The following is a 14,308-nucleotide window of genomic DNA, read 5'->3' as shown; positions in this document are numbered from 1 at the left end:
ATAATTAAATCTCAAGCATCTATAAGCATGTCAGTGATCATGACTTGTTAGTAAGTTTGTTTAGCAATAAATTTCACAGACTGATTATAGGACTTTTTAATCCAAACCTTTGTGCCCTAAATCTTCAGAATACCACAGAACTGTTGTCTGCACAATTAATTATTACAGAGATGATCCCGTTGGAAACAGCCCAAATAAATAAAGCTTTTTCCAAGTATCCTTCCATAATATATTTTGTATATTCCTGATGATCCCATGAGTATTCTAAACCTAATCAGTCGGTAGGTGGCGCACCTCCTGGCTCTCTTCTGCCCTGCGAACCCATTACCAGTAGCCTTGAAAATCGACGTACGGGATCTGGGATCGCCCTGCCTCAAGTACCCCATCCTTTGAACAAGATTTCCTACTTTTCCTCCAATCTCTAATACAGGACTTCTTCAGGACTACTTTCCTGAAGCACATCTGCCATCTCGAGAGAGGCACCAATCCTTGCCACGACCCCTTTCCCCTCGACACGAAGCTGAGGGGAGTCCTCACTTCCCCCAACAGTCTCGTCCAGCAATTTCTCCTCCTGTGGGAAGGCTTCCCTTTCCCATATCCAGGCCAGTTACTCCCGAGGCGGCTGAACAAGAGGCACCCTCCTCCTGGGCTTGGCCACCCCTCCCCTCAAAGGAAACCCACCTAAAGTTTCCCGCTCCTTCAGCTGCCCACACCTGCCAGGCCCCCCGCGTGGGGCTCCCGCTTGCAAGTGTTTGACCAATGGTAATCAACCCTGCTCGGGCTCGGGCTCGCGCCGCTTGCGGGGCTCGCCACCCAAAGGCTAACATGGCTGGAGCGTGCGGAGAAGACGCAGTCCCCCTCTACACAACACTGCGACCGCTTCGCTCTACAAACCGAGCCCAGACCACCGTCTTACTCGGCAATAAATCCCAACGACATAATGAATAGAAGTGAAATAAATGAGCCTTTGCGCATTTGCGACTAAAGCAAGTCCCATTGCGTGTTAGTGAGGGTTACTCCTAAACTTATCTTCCGTGGGATTCAGCCCTGGTTTGATTCTCAGGTCCAAGAAGCTCATTCGGATCCCACAGCTGAGTGGGCGCAATCAGCCAGAGGGAGCTTTTCCGGATCATCTTCGGATGCGAAGTGATCCGGAGCCCCTTCTTTTCAGGATGTCAGTCAGAGCGGCTCACCCGAATTCTCTAGCCGCTGTTGTTTCTGACCCAAAGTCCCCTGAAACGGAGCCCGAATTGCAACTAGACTCGGACTCCAGGCAAGGAGGGCAGAGCAGTTCCTGCAGGACAGAAAAGTCCGGGGGTTGCCCTTCCAAGAAAAGCTCCCCCTCCATGACCAACAGTCCGCCGGGAGAACCTGACGCCGATCACCTCCTTCAAAGGCGCAGGAGTCAACCTTTCAACGAAGGTGCTAAATTGGACACACCTGGGAGCACAGGGACGGCACCTATAAAAGGGGAATTCCACTAGTTTTAGGCGACATCGGTCAGAAGAGGAAAAGATCGAGGCTGGAGCTCAGCTCAAACGTTCACAGGGTCAAGTCTGTTCCCCCAAATATAGACTGGATCCAAAATAGAATTTATGATAAGTGAGGACATCTTTTGTAGAGTAAAATGTTGGATGCCTTTACTAGAGTCTGCCATGATTGTTTTTTGTGTTTTTTTTTAACAGAGGAGGAAGATGAATTTGGGAAACTATTTAGGGTAAGAGGCTTCATCTGAAGTTAAATGGAACCCTGTTCAGAGACTGTGTATCTTTGAAAAACAGAGACATCCCTGCTTACTTTGCTTTAGAGCTCAGCTTTTATCTAAATACTTTTAGCATTGGTTCTCTCAATCTTCATCAAAATGGCAGTTTTAGATAAATTATAGCTGAATATTAAATCTACTTATCATCAAGTGCTGTCCTTACTCATTGTATTTGATGCTAATTAACTAGGCATGTGTATAATGTTTATCGATGACTTTTTGGATTTATTGTTTCATTTTCAATTATCTGTATTGTTCATCTGAAATAGCTGGAATTGTGTCCTTTTTAGTAAGAAATTAAACTCACAAGTATAGGTACACCTGTCAATCACAGTTTCTCTCAAAAATTGAATTTTTTTTCAAATGTAGGGCTGATCCTGCTCTTTTAGAATAGGGCTAGCAACCTGTTTCAGGTGGCATAAGGAAGAGAAATGGGAGTGATGGCATGAACTGGTATCTGCATGGTGCATTTTTAAGCACAGTTTTGAAGGAGATAATAGTTGAAGTTATAACAAATAACCAGAGAGATATATTTGTAAATTACACAGGTGTGAATACATTCCACTCTTCTTGAATTTTTGTGGATACACCACACATTTACAGCCAAGTTTGTGAAGGCTTTTGAATTTTCAAGATTTCTATTATTGAATATGAAATATTCAACAATATGACCTAAGTCATGACCTGTTCTTCATCAAGTCTTAAAACTAGATACAGGTAGTCCACAATTTACAACCATACAACACCCTCCCTTCATCCAAGCAGCAGAACCTATACCATTTCAGACAAGTGACTGTTCAGTCTCTTTAAAACCTCCAGTGGTGAAGCACCCACAACTTCTGATCCCAAGCCGATTTATGATGGCTGCAGTGCCCCAAGATCACATGATCACCATTTGTGATTTTCCCAGCTGGCTTCTGACAAAATCAAGTGGGGGGGGGGGAAGCTGGATTTACTTAACAATTGTGGCAAAAGTAATAAAATTTGATGTAATTAATCTTACCCAAATTCTGATCCCAATTGTAGTTGTAAGTTGAAAATATTTGTAAAGGGAACCCAGTTAAATGAACCAAACACATACTTGTTCCTTGATTTATTGAGGAAAATAATTCAAAGCTACATAAGTGGAAATTGGAGCCAGGTGTTTCAATTAAAGGGATAATTGGGTGTGACTGTGAGAAGTCCTCCCTTATTTAAAGAGAATTGTGGGTCTTCACTAGCAAAGTTTAATCTTCACTATACAGGTAGATGGAAATATGTCATGGCTCAAATGAAGATTTCTGAAGATCTCTAAAAAGAGATCTCACCATGGAAGAGATGCTCACCATTTTGGAAAAGATTACAAAAGAATTTCCAAAGATCTTGGATTCTACCACTCCACTGTCAGGCAGATTAGTTACAGATGGAGGCAATTCAGTGCTGCTGTTAACCTCCCTAGGAGTGGTTAATCAATCAAGATCACACCAAAAGCAAGATGTGTAATACTCTGGGAGATCTCAAGGAATTCAGGAACTCAAAAAATCCTAAGAACTAAAGGCCACTCTTGCATTGGCAAGTATCAGTGTTCATAAAACTATCATTAGGAGAACACTGAACAACAATAGTGTATATAGCAGAGTTGCAACGAAAAAGATTGCTGCCTATTTAAAGTTTGGGAAAGGCCATGCACGTAAGTTGAAAATCTATTGAGATATGCTCTCTAGATAGATGAGACCAAAGGATAAATGCTGTGTTCCAGTCTAAGAACTTTGTCCCACTTGTGAAACCAATACCATGGTTTGAGTTTGCATTGCTCCCTCTGGACCAAGACAGCTTGTCATCACTGATGGAACTACATATTCTGATTTATATCAGCAAATTCTACAGAAACATGTCAGGATACCCGTCTATAAACTGAAGCTCAAGAGAAAGTGAGTCATGCAATAAGACAATCACCCCAAAATACAGTAATACAAATGTGTGTGGATAATTTTCCACAATGGCTAAGTATAATGATTTGATTCATTTGTTTAATTAGGTTCTTTTTATGTATTTTTAGGACTTCTGTAAAGAGATCACATTTTAGATCACATTTACGTGAAAATACTGAAAATTCAAAAGGTCACAAGCTTTCAAGCATCACTGTATACTCTTCATATTGTATACATATTTGCCTTTTTCTAGATACTTATGAACTTTTTAGTTGCATCAAAGAGAGATCTAAATACAGGTAGTCCTAGACTTATAACAGTTCACTTAGTGACCAAAGTTACAACGGCACTGAAAAAAGCGACTTGTGACCATTTTTCATACTTATGACCATTGCAGCATCCCCATGGTCATGTGATTTATATTTGGATACTATAACAGCTGCAGTGATCCAGAGTCATGTGATTCCCTTTTGTAACCTTCTGACAAGCAAAGTGAACGGGGAAACCAGATTCATTTAACAACCGTGTTACTAACTTAAGAACTGCAGTGATTCACTTAATAAAAATTAAGTGGAGAAAAAAGTTGTAAAATCACTTAACCAATTTCTCATTTAGCAACTTAAATTTTGGGCTCAATTGTGGTTATAAGTTGAGGACTACCTGTATGATGATCTAAGAAGGTTCATAGATGGCGCATAGAATGGGAAAAAATGGTTTTGCTGAAAAAGTTACAATGTATCAGAAAGAGCTATAGTCCTCAACCATAGTCCTGAAAATTTTTGATGCTAAGTGAGACATTTGCTAAGTGAATTTTGCCCCATTTTATGTCCTTTTGTGTCATAGTTGTTAAATCAATCACTGCACTAGTTAACTTAGTAACTAGTTAAGTGAACCTGGCTTGCCCATTGACTCTGCTTTTCAGAAAGTCGCAAAGGTATTCACATGACCTCAGGACACTGCAATGTCCCAAGTCAGTTCCAAGCATTTGAATTCTGATTATGTGACCATGGGGATGCTGCAATGGTCATGTGAAAAAGTCATAAGACACTTTTTTTCAGTGCTTTTGTAACTTTGGCCACTAAATGAAGTGTTGCAAGTCGAGGAATACCTGTAGTAAGATTGGGAAACATATATCCTGTTTGTTTAGTCACAACCAATCAGCATTGGTACTGTTCAAAGATTATGGGTGTAGTAATCAAGCTTTGGAGGACCACAAGTTGCTCAAACCAATTTAACAGTATAAAACTCATCTGAATAACAGATTAAGCTTCTCCCAACTTCTTCTTAAATAAATAAAAGCAAATCCATCATTTAAACTAATGCTGAGACAATCTAGTGGTTGTAGGGGGAAACTATTTTCACTGCATTGAAAGTATCTAGACAATAATAACATCATCTACATACAAAAACCATTATTTTTCTGAAAACATGTTTTTTCCCCTCTAAAAACAGAATAGCATGCTGCATGTCCTGTATGCAGATGACACTACTCTGATAGCTGAAAATGCAAAGGATCCACCAGCCCTAATAATAAAAGTCACGAAGCATAGTAAAAAAAAATGGTTCTAAAATTAAATATACTAATGGCAATAGGTACAACAGCCAGCCTTATAACTGACAGTGAAGATACTGAAGTGGTAGAGAGCTTCTACAATCAACCATCAACAATAAAGGAACAAGCTGCAGACTAACTTTTACAGAGGCGGCTTTGGAAAAGCTATTCAGATCCTGTGATATGTCTATACCTAAAAAGCTCAGAATAGCAAGTAAAAGAATTGTCTGTGAAAGTCTATGGGAAGCGAAAGTTGAGCTCTGAAGAAGTAGGATAGAAAGAATATTGAGTCTTTTGAACTTTGGTATTGAAGAAGTGTCCAAAAATCTGCTTCAGGGCTGTTTCTATAACACTTCTAAGTGGTTGTGCAATTACAAGAACAAAAGATGTAACCATTTAAGATATTGCAGATAGATGTTAGAGTTGTGCTCCTGAACTCTTCAAACCACTTTGGAAGGCTGAATCTAAAGTGCTGCCCAGCCCCTGCCCCACATTCACACATCATTCCAAATATATCTGTTCATGTATATGGAGAATGAATTCAAAAACATTAGCAGAAGCCTCATCTTTAATGGAAGAAGCCATTTTTTTGTTTTGTTTTTTTGATTCTACAGATAACCAAATATCCAATATACTGTTTGATGGTTAAACGCAGACAAGAAGTGCCAGTATAGATCCAAACAGTGCTGGAAAAACAAGAGAAAACGAATACACTGTAAAGTGTATAGAGAATGTGTTTATGGGAATTATATTTTTCCCTTCTTCATGCAATTAACAATACATAAAACTTTGTATTCCTCTGCTAAAACACAGTGGCTACTGCATAGGAACATCTTGCCTCTCCATGAAATGTTTTGGTTTTCTCCAGGATGTGAGGATAGAACTGTTAGGTATGGAACTACCCTTCTCCCAGCGCCCCTCTGTGCCATGGATGAGGCTAAGATTAATCCATCTTTGGATTTCTGAAGGAGGTATAAGCAGATGAGATAGTTGCCAAATGTTTGAGTCTCACTCATTTTGCTCAGTTCCTTCCATAGCCCCATCTTCTTAGTCTTTGAGCCATTTCCTCCTTTTTCTTTCTTTGGCCACAATCCCACTGTGCTCTCTGTAGCCTTTGTCATCTTAACAATGGAGACACATCCAGCCATGGAGTCTGAAGTTCTCAATGAGGTTTGGGGACATGCCCATCCACATAAAAGTTCCTGGTGATTTTGGGAAGGGTGAACGCTGCTCCTTCCAGTTCTTTGCTAAGGACAATTTGACAACCCAGTCGAGAGTTCTCCTGAAGCAGCGGTGCCATATCCAACATATCCTCCTCCCTAAGTGGAGAAGAATGTCAGGAGTTATTTATAATACCAATTAATATCCTGGCTTTGCACTTACAACATTCATGGCAGATAACTACTTTAAAACCTGAAAAAGAAAGATGAAAAAGAAAAGATCTAAATAAGAATAACATAAAAGCATGTCTTGTCAAGATTTCAGAAATGGTTTGTCATTAACTGTTTCCTAGGGCTGAGAGAGGCTGGCTTGTGGCTGAATTGAGACTAGAACTCATGATCTCCCAATTTCTAGTCTGGTGTCTTAGCCACTACACCAAACTGACTTTCTCTGTATAAATATATACAGGTTTTAAATACTTATTCCAATTCATGCAGCACTATAGACTTTACAAATGCTTTTTGTCTTTTGTAATTGTTTTTTTAAAAACTTCCTTATACAACAAACTTTTTTTTAGTATATGCAGAAACTTTTGGAGATTTTTGAGATTCTAACTCTCAATTGTTACCTGTTACTCAAATGCTTTTCTAACATTATCTGTGAACTATGTGTTAGCTAATTTATTGATCACTCAATTGACCTTATCAAAGCACCACACTGGATCAACCAAACAAAAGATAAATATAAATATACCAAAATACAAAACAAAGGATATTCAAATTTGTATATCATGCTGCATTTCCCCATGCTATGTAACTGCTCAGGTTTTCAGCTAAACAGCATTGACTATAAATTTAGCATTTCTGCCGGTCACGTATGTATTAGTGCCCAGAAGGAAATATGACAAGCTGTTGTGAGGTCTCAATAGACTGTTCTATCAAATCAAGGATCTAAATATCAGGCCTATGCTGAGATGTATATAATTGGCAATCAAGCAATGTGTGCTCTCTCCTGTATCTGGAGCTCCACCTGCTCAACCTCTATCATAATATCTCCACACAATAGAGATATACAGCGCATTCAGAAAGTATTCAGATCCCCTTCACTTTTGTCAATTATGTTATGCTGCTGCCTGATTCTACAGTTGTTGAAATTCTTTTTTTCCCCCTCAATCTATACTCGGTACCCCATACTGACAAAGTTAAAACAGAATTTTAGAAATGTCTGTAAATTTATTAAAAAGAAAAAAACTGAAATATCACATTGACATAAGTATTCAGACCCTTCACTCAGTACTTTGTTGAAGCACCTTTGGCAACAATTACAGTCTTGTCTTTTGGGGATGACGCAACAAGCTTCATACAACTGGATTGGGGGATTTTCTGCCAGTCTTCCTTGCAAATCCTCTCAAGTTCAGTAAAATTGGATGGTGACAGTGGACAGCCATGTTCAGGTCCCTCCAGAGATGTTCAATAGAGTTTAGGTCAGAGCTCTGGCTGGGCCACTCTAAGACATTCACAGAGTCCCTAAGCCACTCCTGTGTTGTCTTGGCTGTGTGCTTAGGATGATTGTCATGTTGGAAAGTGAACCTTCAGCCCAGTCTGAGATCCTGAGCGCTATGGAACAGGTTTTCATTGAGGATATCCCTGTACTTTGTTCCATTCAGCTTTCCCTCAACTCTGACCTGTCTCCCAGTCCCTACTGCTGAAAAACACCACCATGATGCTGCCACCACCATCCTTCACTGTTGGAATGATACTGGGCAGGTGATGAGCGGTGCCTGGCTTCCTCCAGACATAACGTTAAGAATTGAGGCCAAACAGTTCAATCTTGGTTTCATCAGATCAGAGAATCTTGTTTCTCACAGTCTGGGAGTCCTTCAGGTGCTTTTTTTGCGAACTCCAAGCAGGCTTTCATGTGTTTTGCACTGAGAGGCTTCTGTCTAGCTACTCTGCCATAAAGCCCAAATCTGTGGAGGGCTGCAGTGATGGTTGTTCTTCTGGAACTGTCCCATCTCCACATAGGATCTCTGGAGCTCAGTCAGAGTGACCATCGGGGTCTTGGTCACCTCTCTTATTAAGGCCCTTCTCCCCCAATTGCTCAGTTTGACTGGGCCACCAGCTCTTGGAAGAGTCCTGGTTGTGCCAAACTTCTTTCACTGCACTTTTAGGAAACTTCAGTGCAGCAGAAATTTTATTGTAGCCTTCCCCAGATCTGTGCCTTGCAGTAATCCTGTCACTGAGCTCTTAAGGCAGTTCCCTTGACCTCATGGCTTTGGCTCCGCTACAGTATGCATGGTCAGCTGTGAGGCCTTCTAGAGAGAGGTCTGTGCCTTTTCAAATCATGTCCAATCGATTTAATTTACCACAGGTCGACTCCATTCAAGGTGTAGAAACATGTCAGCAACAATCAAGAAAAGTGGGAGGCGCCTGCGCTAAATTTCAAGTGTTGTTGCAAAGGGTCAGAATACTTACACCAATGTGATATTTCAGTTTTTATTTTTAAACTTCTGTTTTCACTTTGTCATTATGGCATACTGAGTGTAGATTGAGGAAAAAAATGAATTTCAACAACTGTAGAATCAGGCTGCAGCACAATAAAATTGACAAAAGTAAAGGGGGTCTGAATACTTTCTAAATGCATTGTATATGTTATAATACCAAATTGACTCAGCACACAAACAGTCTAGGGGGATTACTCTTGGCAAAGCTTCAACATGTACTGGAAATTATTAGTGCAGCTGATTTTTCAGTCTTGAATGAGGGTTATGCACTTAAATATTCAAATTGTCTTTTGTTACAGGTAAAAAGCAACCTTAAGAAAAAGAACAAACCCTTCCTTGCTATTTACACTACATAGGTGTAGTGCTATTAGTATATACAGTAAGTACTCCCTCCACCACCCACTGGGATATTGCTTAACTTTTAGTGATGGCTTTTACTATTATCCAAGTCAGAAGCAAACAGAAAAACTACAGAAGTATCAGGGGGTCTTTCCAAAGTAAAAACAAAGGATGCCTCTTTACAGTGGGATACCTCCTCCCAAATTATTCATCCCCAAAGACCCAGTCATTATTTTTTTTTAATTTGATTTATATGCCGCCCTTCTCCAGAGACTCAGGGCGGCTTACAATGTGCTCAGCAATTTTGCTCCAAAGGGCTTGAGAAAAGCATCAGTATAAAGCCAAAATCAGGAAATGTTAGCCTAGTGATAGTCTAAAACAGGGGTGTCAAACTCAAGGCCCGTGGGCCGGATCTGGCCCACAGGGTGCTTAGATCTGGCCCATAGGGCCACTCTGGAAACAGCAAAGGACCAGCCCACTATGCCTCTCTGCTGGCAGAGATTTTCATGAGGCCATCCCAGCTGAAAATGGAGGTCGCGAGGGCCACACGCGGCCTCCCAAGCTCTGCTTTCATTGGCAGAGGATTGCAGGAGGCCGTCGCAGCTGAAAATGAAACTCGGGAGCCCATTTTCACTGGCAGAGTGGTCGGGCCACCACAGGCACCCCTGACACGAGTGACGTCAAGCTGGCCACGCCTACTTTGTCCAGACCCACCCCAGCCTCCCGAGGTCAAACACAACCCCGATGCAGCCCTCAATGAAATCAAGTTTGACACCCCTCGTCTAAAGATCAGCCACAGCCTCTATAAGAAGAAAGCCAAAGTAACCCTTACCGTTCATCAGGCGTGGGAAGCTTATCCAGAAAATCATGGCTTACATAAACATGACAGGTAGAGCAAGCTAAGGAAGCTTCACAAGCACCTAGGAAAGTAAAAGAAAGATTGATTCAGTCCAGCTTCCCTGATCTCAAATGATTCTTCTGCCAAGCAGCAGCATAACAGAAAACCATTGTCTGGATTTAAATCTGTGTCATTCAAAGAAAATCCCCCCCTCCCCCCGGCATATACAACAGGCAGATCTTCCTAACCTTTTTCTTCCTGGAGAGGAAAAAGGTTTTGTTTTTTTTAAATAAATAAAGATAAAAGTTAGTTACTAATCTAATAAAACAAACAAACTAGTGCTAGATTACATAAAGAAGCAGCATTGTCTCTGGGCCATGATTAAATGTTGGAATCTATTAAAAAACTGGACAAATCCTACTGGCAGGCTGAAGGCACCTTGGAACAGGTAAACAAATCTACCAGAAAATTAGGAATGTGGGGGAGGGGGGAAAGGGGTGGTATTGCTACTTAAATTTTCATAGTCTCTGTACAAAACCAGTAATTGTATGTTTATACAAGCGGGAACCTTTTTGCTGCAGAGTTTAACATATTTTTCTATAAGAGATCTTTTAAAGTTACAACCTGTGATAGGACAGCTTTAATTTTTAATTTTTTTTGAAACTGACTGTTATTTAGAAAGATTGCTTCTATGCTGCTATAAGGTTGTAATTGTAGAACCTTCAATACTAAGTGCAAAAACCTATGAGGCAGAGCTACTGCAATACTCTAAATTCTGGGCGTTGAAGTCCACAAGTCTTAAAGTTACCAAGGTTAGAGACCCCTGCCCTAAAGACATGGTTGCCTAGGGCCCCAGAACAGATCTCTTCACTTTGTTAATGGTTATTTTATACTGCTCAGCTTTGTGTTTTTTACTTTATATTGTATATTTTATTTGGTTTATTTATATTAATGTAAACCACCCAGTCACTTATGAGATGGGCAGATGTATAAATCAAATAAATAATTGTATTCATATCCTGCTTGTGTGGGTTTCCCAGAGCAGGTGACCCAATGTTGGAAAGAGGATGCTGGCCTAAATTGATCTTTGCTCCAACCCAGGAGAGCATTATACAGATATTCATGACATACCTTCTAGTTCAATGCCATTTCTCTGAGCCAAGCGCAGCACATCATCCCCAACTTTGCCTTGCACTGGGATTTTTTGCCCACAACGATCTATGAACACTACATTGACTCTGAGACAGAAGAAACAATATGGAAATGCTCTCAGTTCAGGGCCATCCAGTATATATCATATGCTCAAATGCTACTCAATGTTTTCTGGCAATTTCTGTTTTTATGTAGAATTGCCTATCCTTGTTCACTTTACGCTGGATGAGAATTTTGAGTGCTACTGTCCTAACACATAGGGAGAAGACATGCGGAAGGTTGATCTAATAACGGATATAGATTTTTAATCTGAAATAAAAGACACAAATGATAAAAGTGCTTTGAGTAACATGCTAAAACCGATTACTTTTAGCTCTAGCATGAACCACTATCTTGGATCAATCTATGATTAAGGCAAATACTTAAACCAAAATTTTTATCCTAGGCTGATTTAGGTTAGTATGCAATTTTATAGGGCCAACTTAAAGCCCCTAATTCAAATAAATCTTCCTAGAGAAAACAAAGGACAGGCTTAGCTGTAGAGTCAAATTGGGCAACTATCTCACTGCAAAAATGCTTTTTGAAGAAAAACTGCACTGCCAGCTTAACCTCAGAACATTCAAAGGACATTAATTTATGAAGATATTTGGAGGCAAGCAGAGCTCTGGGAAAGCAATCAAAAATAACTCCCTAGAAAGAAACTATGTTCATAGAATGCCTTTGTTCATTCAAAACCCAAAATGTAGTCTTGACTCATTACCTAAGTGTAAAGTTATACTTCAATGGCCTCATTGATTTAACTAGGCACATGTGTTATACTAATGTATTAAACCTAGATATTATACAATGTTATACCTAATTACAATATTCAATCACATCTGTATATTTTCATTTGTATAAGTCAATAATGAGGGACTGTAATCCTCAAGCCTATTTTTGCTGCCACTGTTGTCATTAATCCAATTTATGCTTCAATATAATGTGTTCTGGTCTCTATTCCAAATATACCCCTAAAATATTCTACTACAGAATATTTTAGTTAGTGAACTTAGTTTCTATATCACCCAGACCCAGAAGGGAAAGCTATTTGAAGTTACTTGTGTCTTTTAATACCAAGCAAAATGTCAAGAAATTGGAGCAGCAACAAAATGTGCCTGCTTCAGTTGAATCACTTCTTCTAGTTTCATGTGTCCACATCCTAATACTCACACTTCTGCTGTGCAGCTCTTATCTTCAGTTTGAAAAGCCACTGGAAAAGCAATAACAAAATGCCATTATTAATTAGGAAAATACAAATCCTTTCAGGAATTTTGCAGCCAGATTTTGATATTACATGCTAGATCCATCTCTTTATCATAACCTTCTAAGTCAAGTATTAAGGCTTTATCAGAAACAGATATGGTGTTTATTATTTGCATTATTTTGTGTATCCCATGGCATAAAATAGTGTTTCAATTTTGCAACATAAAATACAGAAAGGGATAGGACAAATAGATCTCCAGTCTAATGAAATCTCCTTTTTAGACAATCATCACTGCATTTGAACTTTGGTTTTAGGGTTGTTCATGTGAGATTATTGTGCTTTTTAGCAAGGAACAACTGAAGTCCGTCACTGAAGACAGTTCACTATTTCATTTTTAGTACTAAATCTGTATTATCACAGTCTCTTCAATAAACCAGTTTTCAGAAATATTCATCTTCACAACTAACAGTCCAGTATGATAAAATGACAGTAAAAATGGATTCAACAAATACTAAGAAATACTTCTATAAACCAGAAAGAATACAAACAACTGGCCTACTACTCTGTAAAAAACAGACAACTTGGAAATGAAGAAGCAGAACAAATTCCTAGGAGCAACATGCAGGATCCAGATAGTGTATGTTAAGTTAAATGATTGGGAGATGTCCTCATCTAGCACCAAAAGTAATAGTGACTGTGTTTGCATGACACACATACCCTCCTTAAAAGGCTTTCCCCTTTAACTCCCTGAAATAAAACTACAGCATCATAAACTGGGTTCTCATAGTATGCTAGGATAAAATGAGATTTATTATAGTTCAGTGTGTTATGCAAACATAACTTTCCTACATTTTTCTTATCTGACCACTCAAATATTTCAACAATGTATTTGTAAGTCTCCAATGTACTTAAACTCTGATATAATCTGTAAAGAACATACAATAGGATTTGGAAAGGATCTTGGATGTCTTCTAGTCCAATCCCCTGCTCAAGTAGGAGACCCTATATGATTCCAGCCAAATGACTGCCCAATCTTTTCTTGAAAACCTACATTAATAGAGCACCCACAACTTCCGGAGGCAAGCTATTCCACTGATGAATTGTTCTGTCAGGAAATTTCTTGTTTAGTTCTAGATTGAATCTCTCTTTAATAATCTTCCACCCATTACTTCTTGTCACGCTTTTGGGTGCTTTGGAGAATACATTGAGTATATTTGATGATTGGATTGAGTATATTGGAGAAGGAGACTCACACTCAAAATCTCAAAAGGGCTAAGGAGACTTATTGATGACCTTGAACTACTGTATTTTTTTTTTTATCCTAAAGTACCCCACAGAATCGCAGTACGAACAAAGAGGGAGAATAATAACAGGTGCAGGTTATCTCGGAAGCAATAAAGGGAATCGTGGGGGGGGAGGGAGGAGAGTAGAAATGATACAGATTAACAGTTGACTACATTCTCGAACGGAAGAAAAGGTAAAGCAAAATCACAGTCAAATGGAGACATAAACCCTTGGAAGGGAAGGCTGCGGCGGGGGAAAGGAAAGGATTATCGCGGTCCTCTCCTCGATTCGGTGGGTGACCGAATCTTCACAAAACACAAAACAAGGAGAAAAGGAACGCCTGGCGGAGAAACCTCTTCCCTCCCTCCTCTCCTCTTTAAGGCCAGAGAAAAATGCTCCCAGTGGCAGCCGCCATCCCACCTGTAGTACGAAAGCCCCTAAACTGAAATCGCCCGGCAGTTCCCAGGAGCAACTGGAGGCGACGCCACCCCCAGCCCAGGGTCACACTCACGCCGCCACCAGCAGCCCAGGAAGCCGCCATTGCACGATCCACGTGACTGCATG

At 39.9% G+C, this 14,308-nt stretch overlaps 1 protein-coding gene across 2 annotated transcripts; it reads right to left on the bottom strand.

Annotated features, from left to right (window-relative positions):
* Positions 1 to 5,774: 5,774 nt before the first annotated feature.
* Positions 5,775 to 14,308, bottom strand: FDX2 (ferredoxin 2). Of its 2 annotated transcripts, none has more exons than XM_087886556.1 (5): positions 14,256 to 14,308; positions 12,427 to 12,466; positions 11,197 to 11,303; positions 10,060 to 10,147; positions 5,775 to 6,543 (listed from the first exon to the last, which is right to left on the bottom strand). In XM_087886556.1, the coding sequence occupies exons 1-5, from the start codon at positions 14,305 to 14,307 to the stop codon at positions 6,387 to 6,389; spliced, it is 444 nt and encodes a 147-aa protein (XP_087742682.1). In that variant the 5' UTR covers position 14,308; the 3' UTR covers positions 5,775 to 6,386. The 2 variants fall into 2 exon arrangements, with proteins under 2 accessions (XP_087742682.1, XP_034290215.1); XM_034434324.3 differs by having other exon boundaries at positions 14,165 to 14,304.

Source organism: Pantherophis guttatus, chromosome 2 (genome assembly GCF_059756535.1).
Source record: "Pantherophis guttatus breed Tessera chromosome 2, ASM5975653v1, whole genome shotgun sequence".
In the NCBI taxonomy this organism is placed as follows: domain Eukaryota; kingdom Metazoa; phylum Chordata; class Lepidosauria; order Squamata; family Colubridae; genus Pantherophis; species Pantherophis guttatus.
This window is presented reverse-complemented; position numbering and strand designations above follow the sequence as displayed.

Bases quoted from the DNA above. Each gene is read 5' to 3' on its own strand.
- FDX2 (XM_034434324.3), bottom strand. From the start codon at position 14,285: ATGGCGGCTTCCTGGGCTGCTGGTGGCGGCGTGAGTGTGACCCTGGGC. The intron at 11,304-12,426 runs GTGAGTATTAGG...CTTCTGTCTCAG, and splicing joins AAGAGCTGCACAGCAGAAGT to AGTCAATGTAGTGTTCATAG. The intron at 6,544-10,059 runs GTAAGGGTTACT...TTCTCCACTTAG, and splicing joins CTTCCCACGCCTGATGAACG to GGAGGAGGATATGTTGGATA.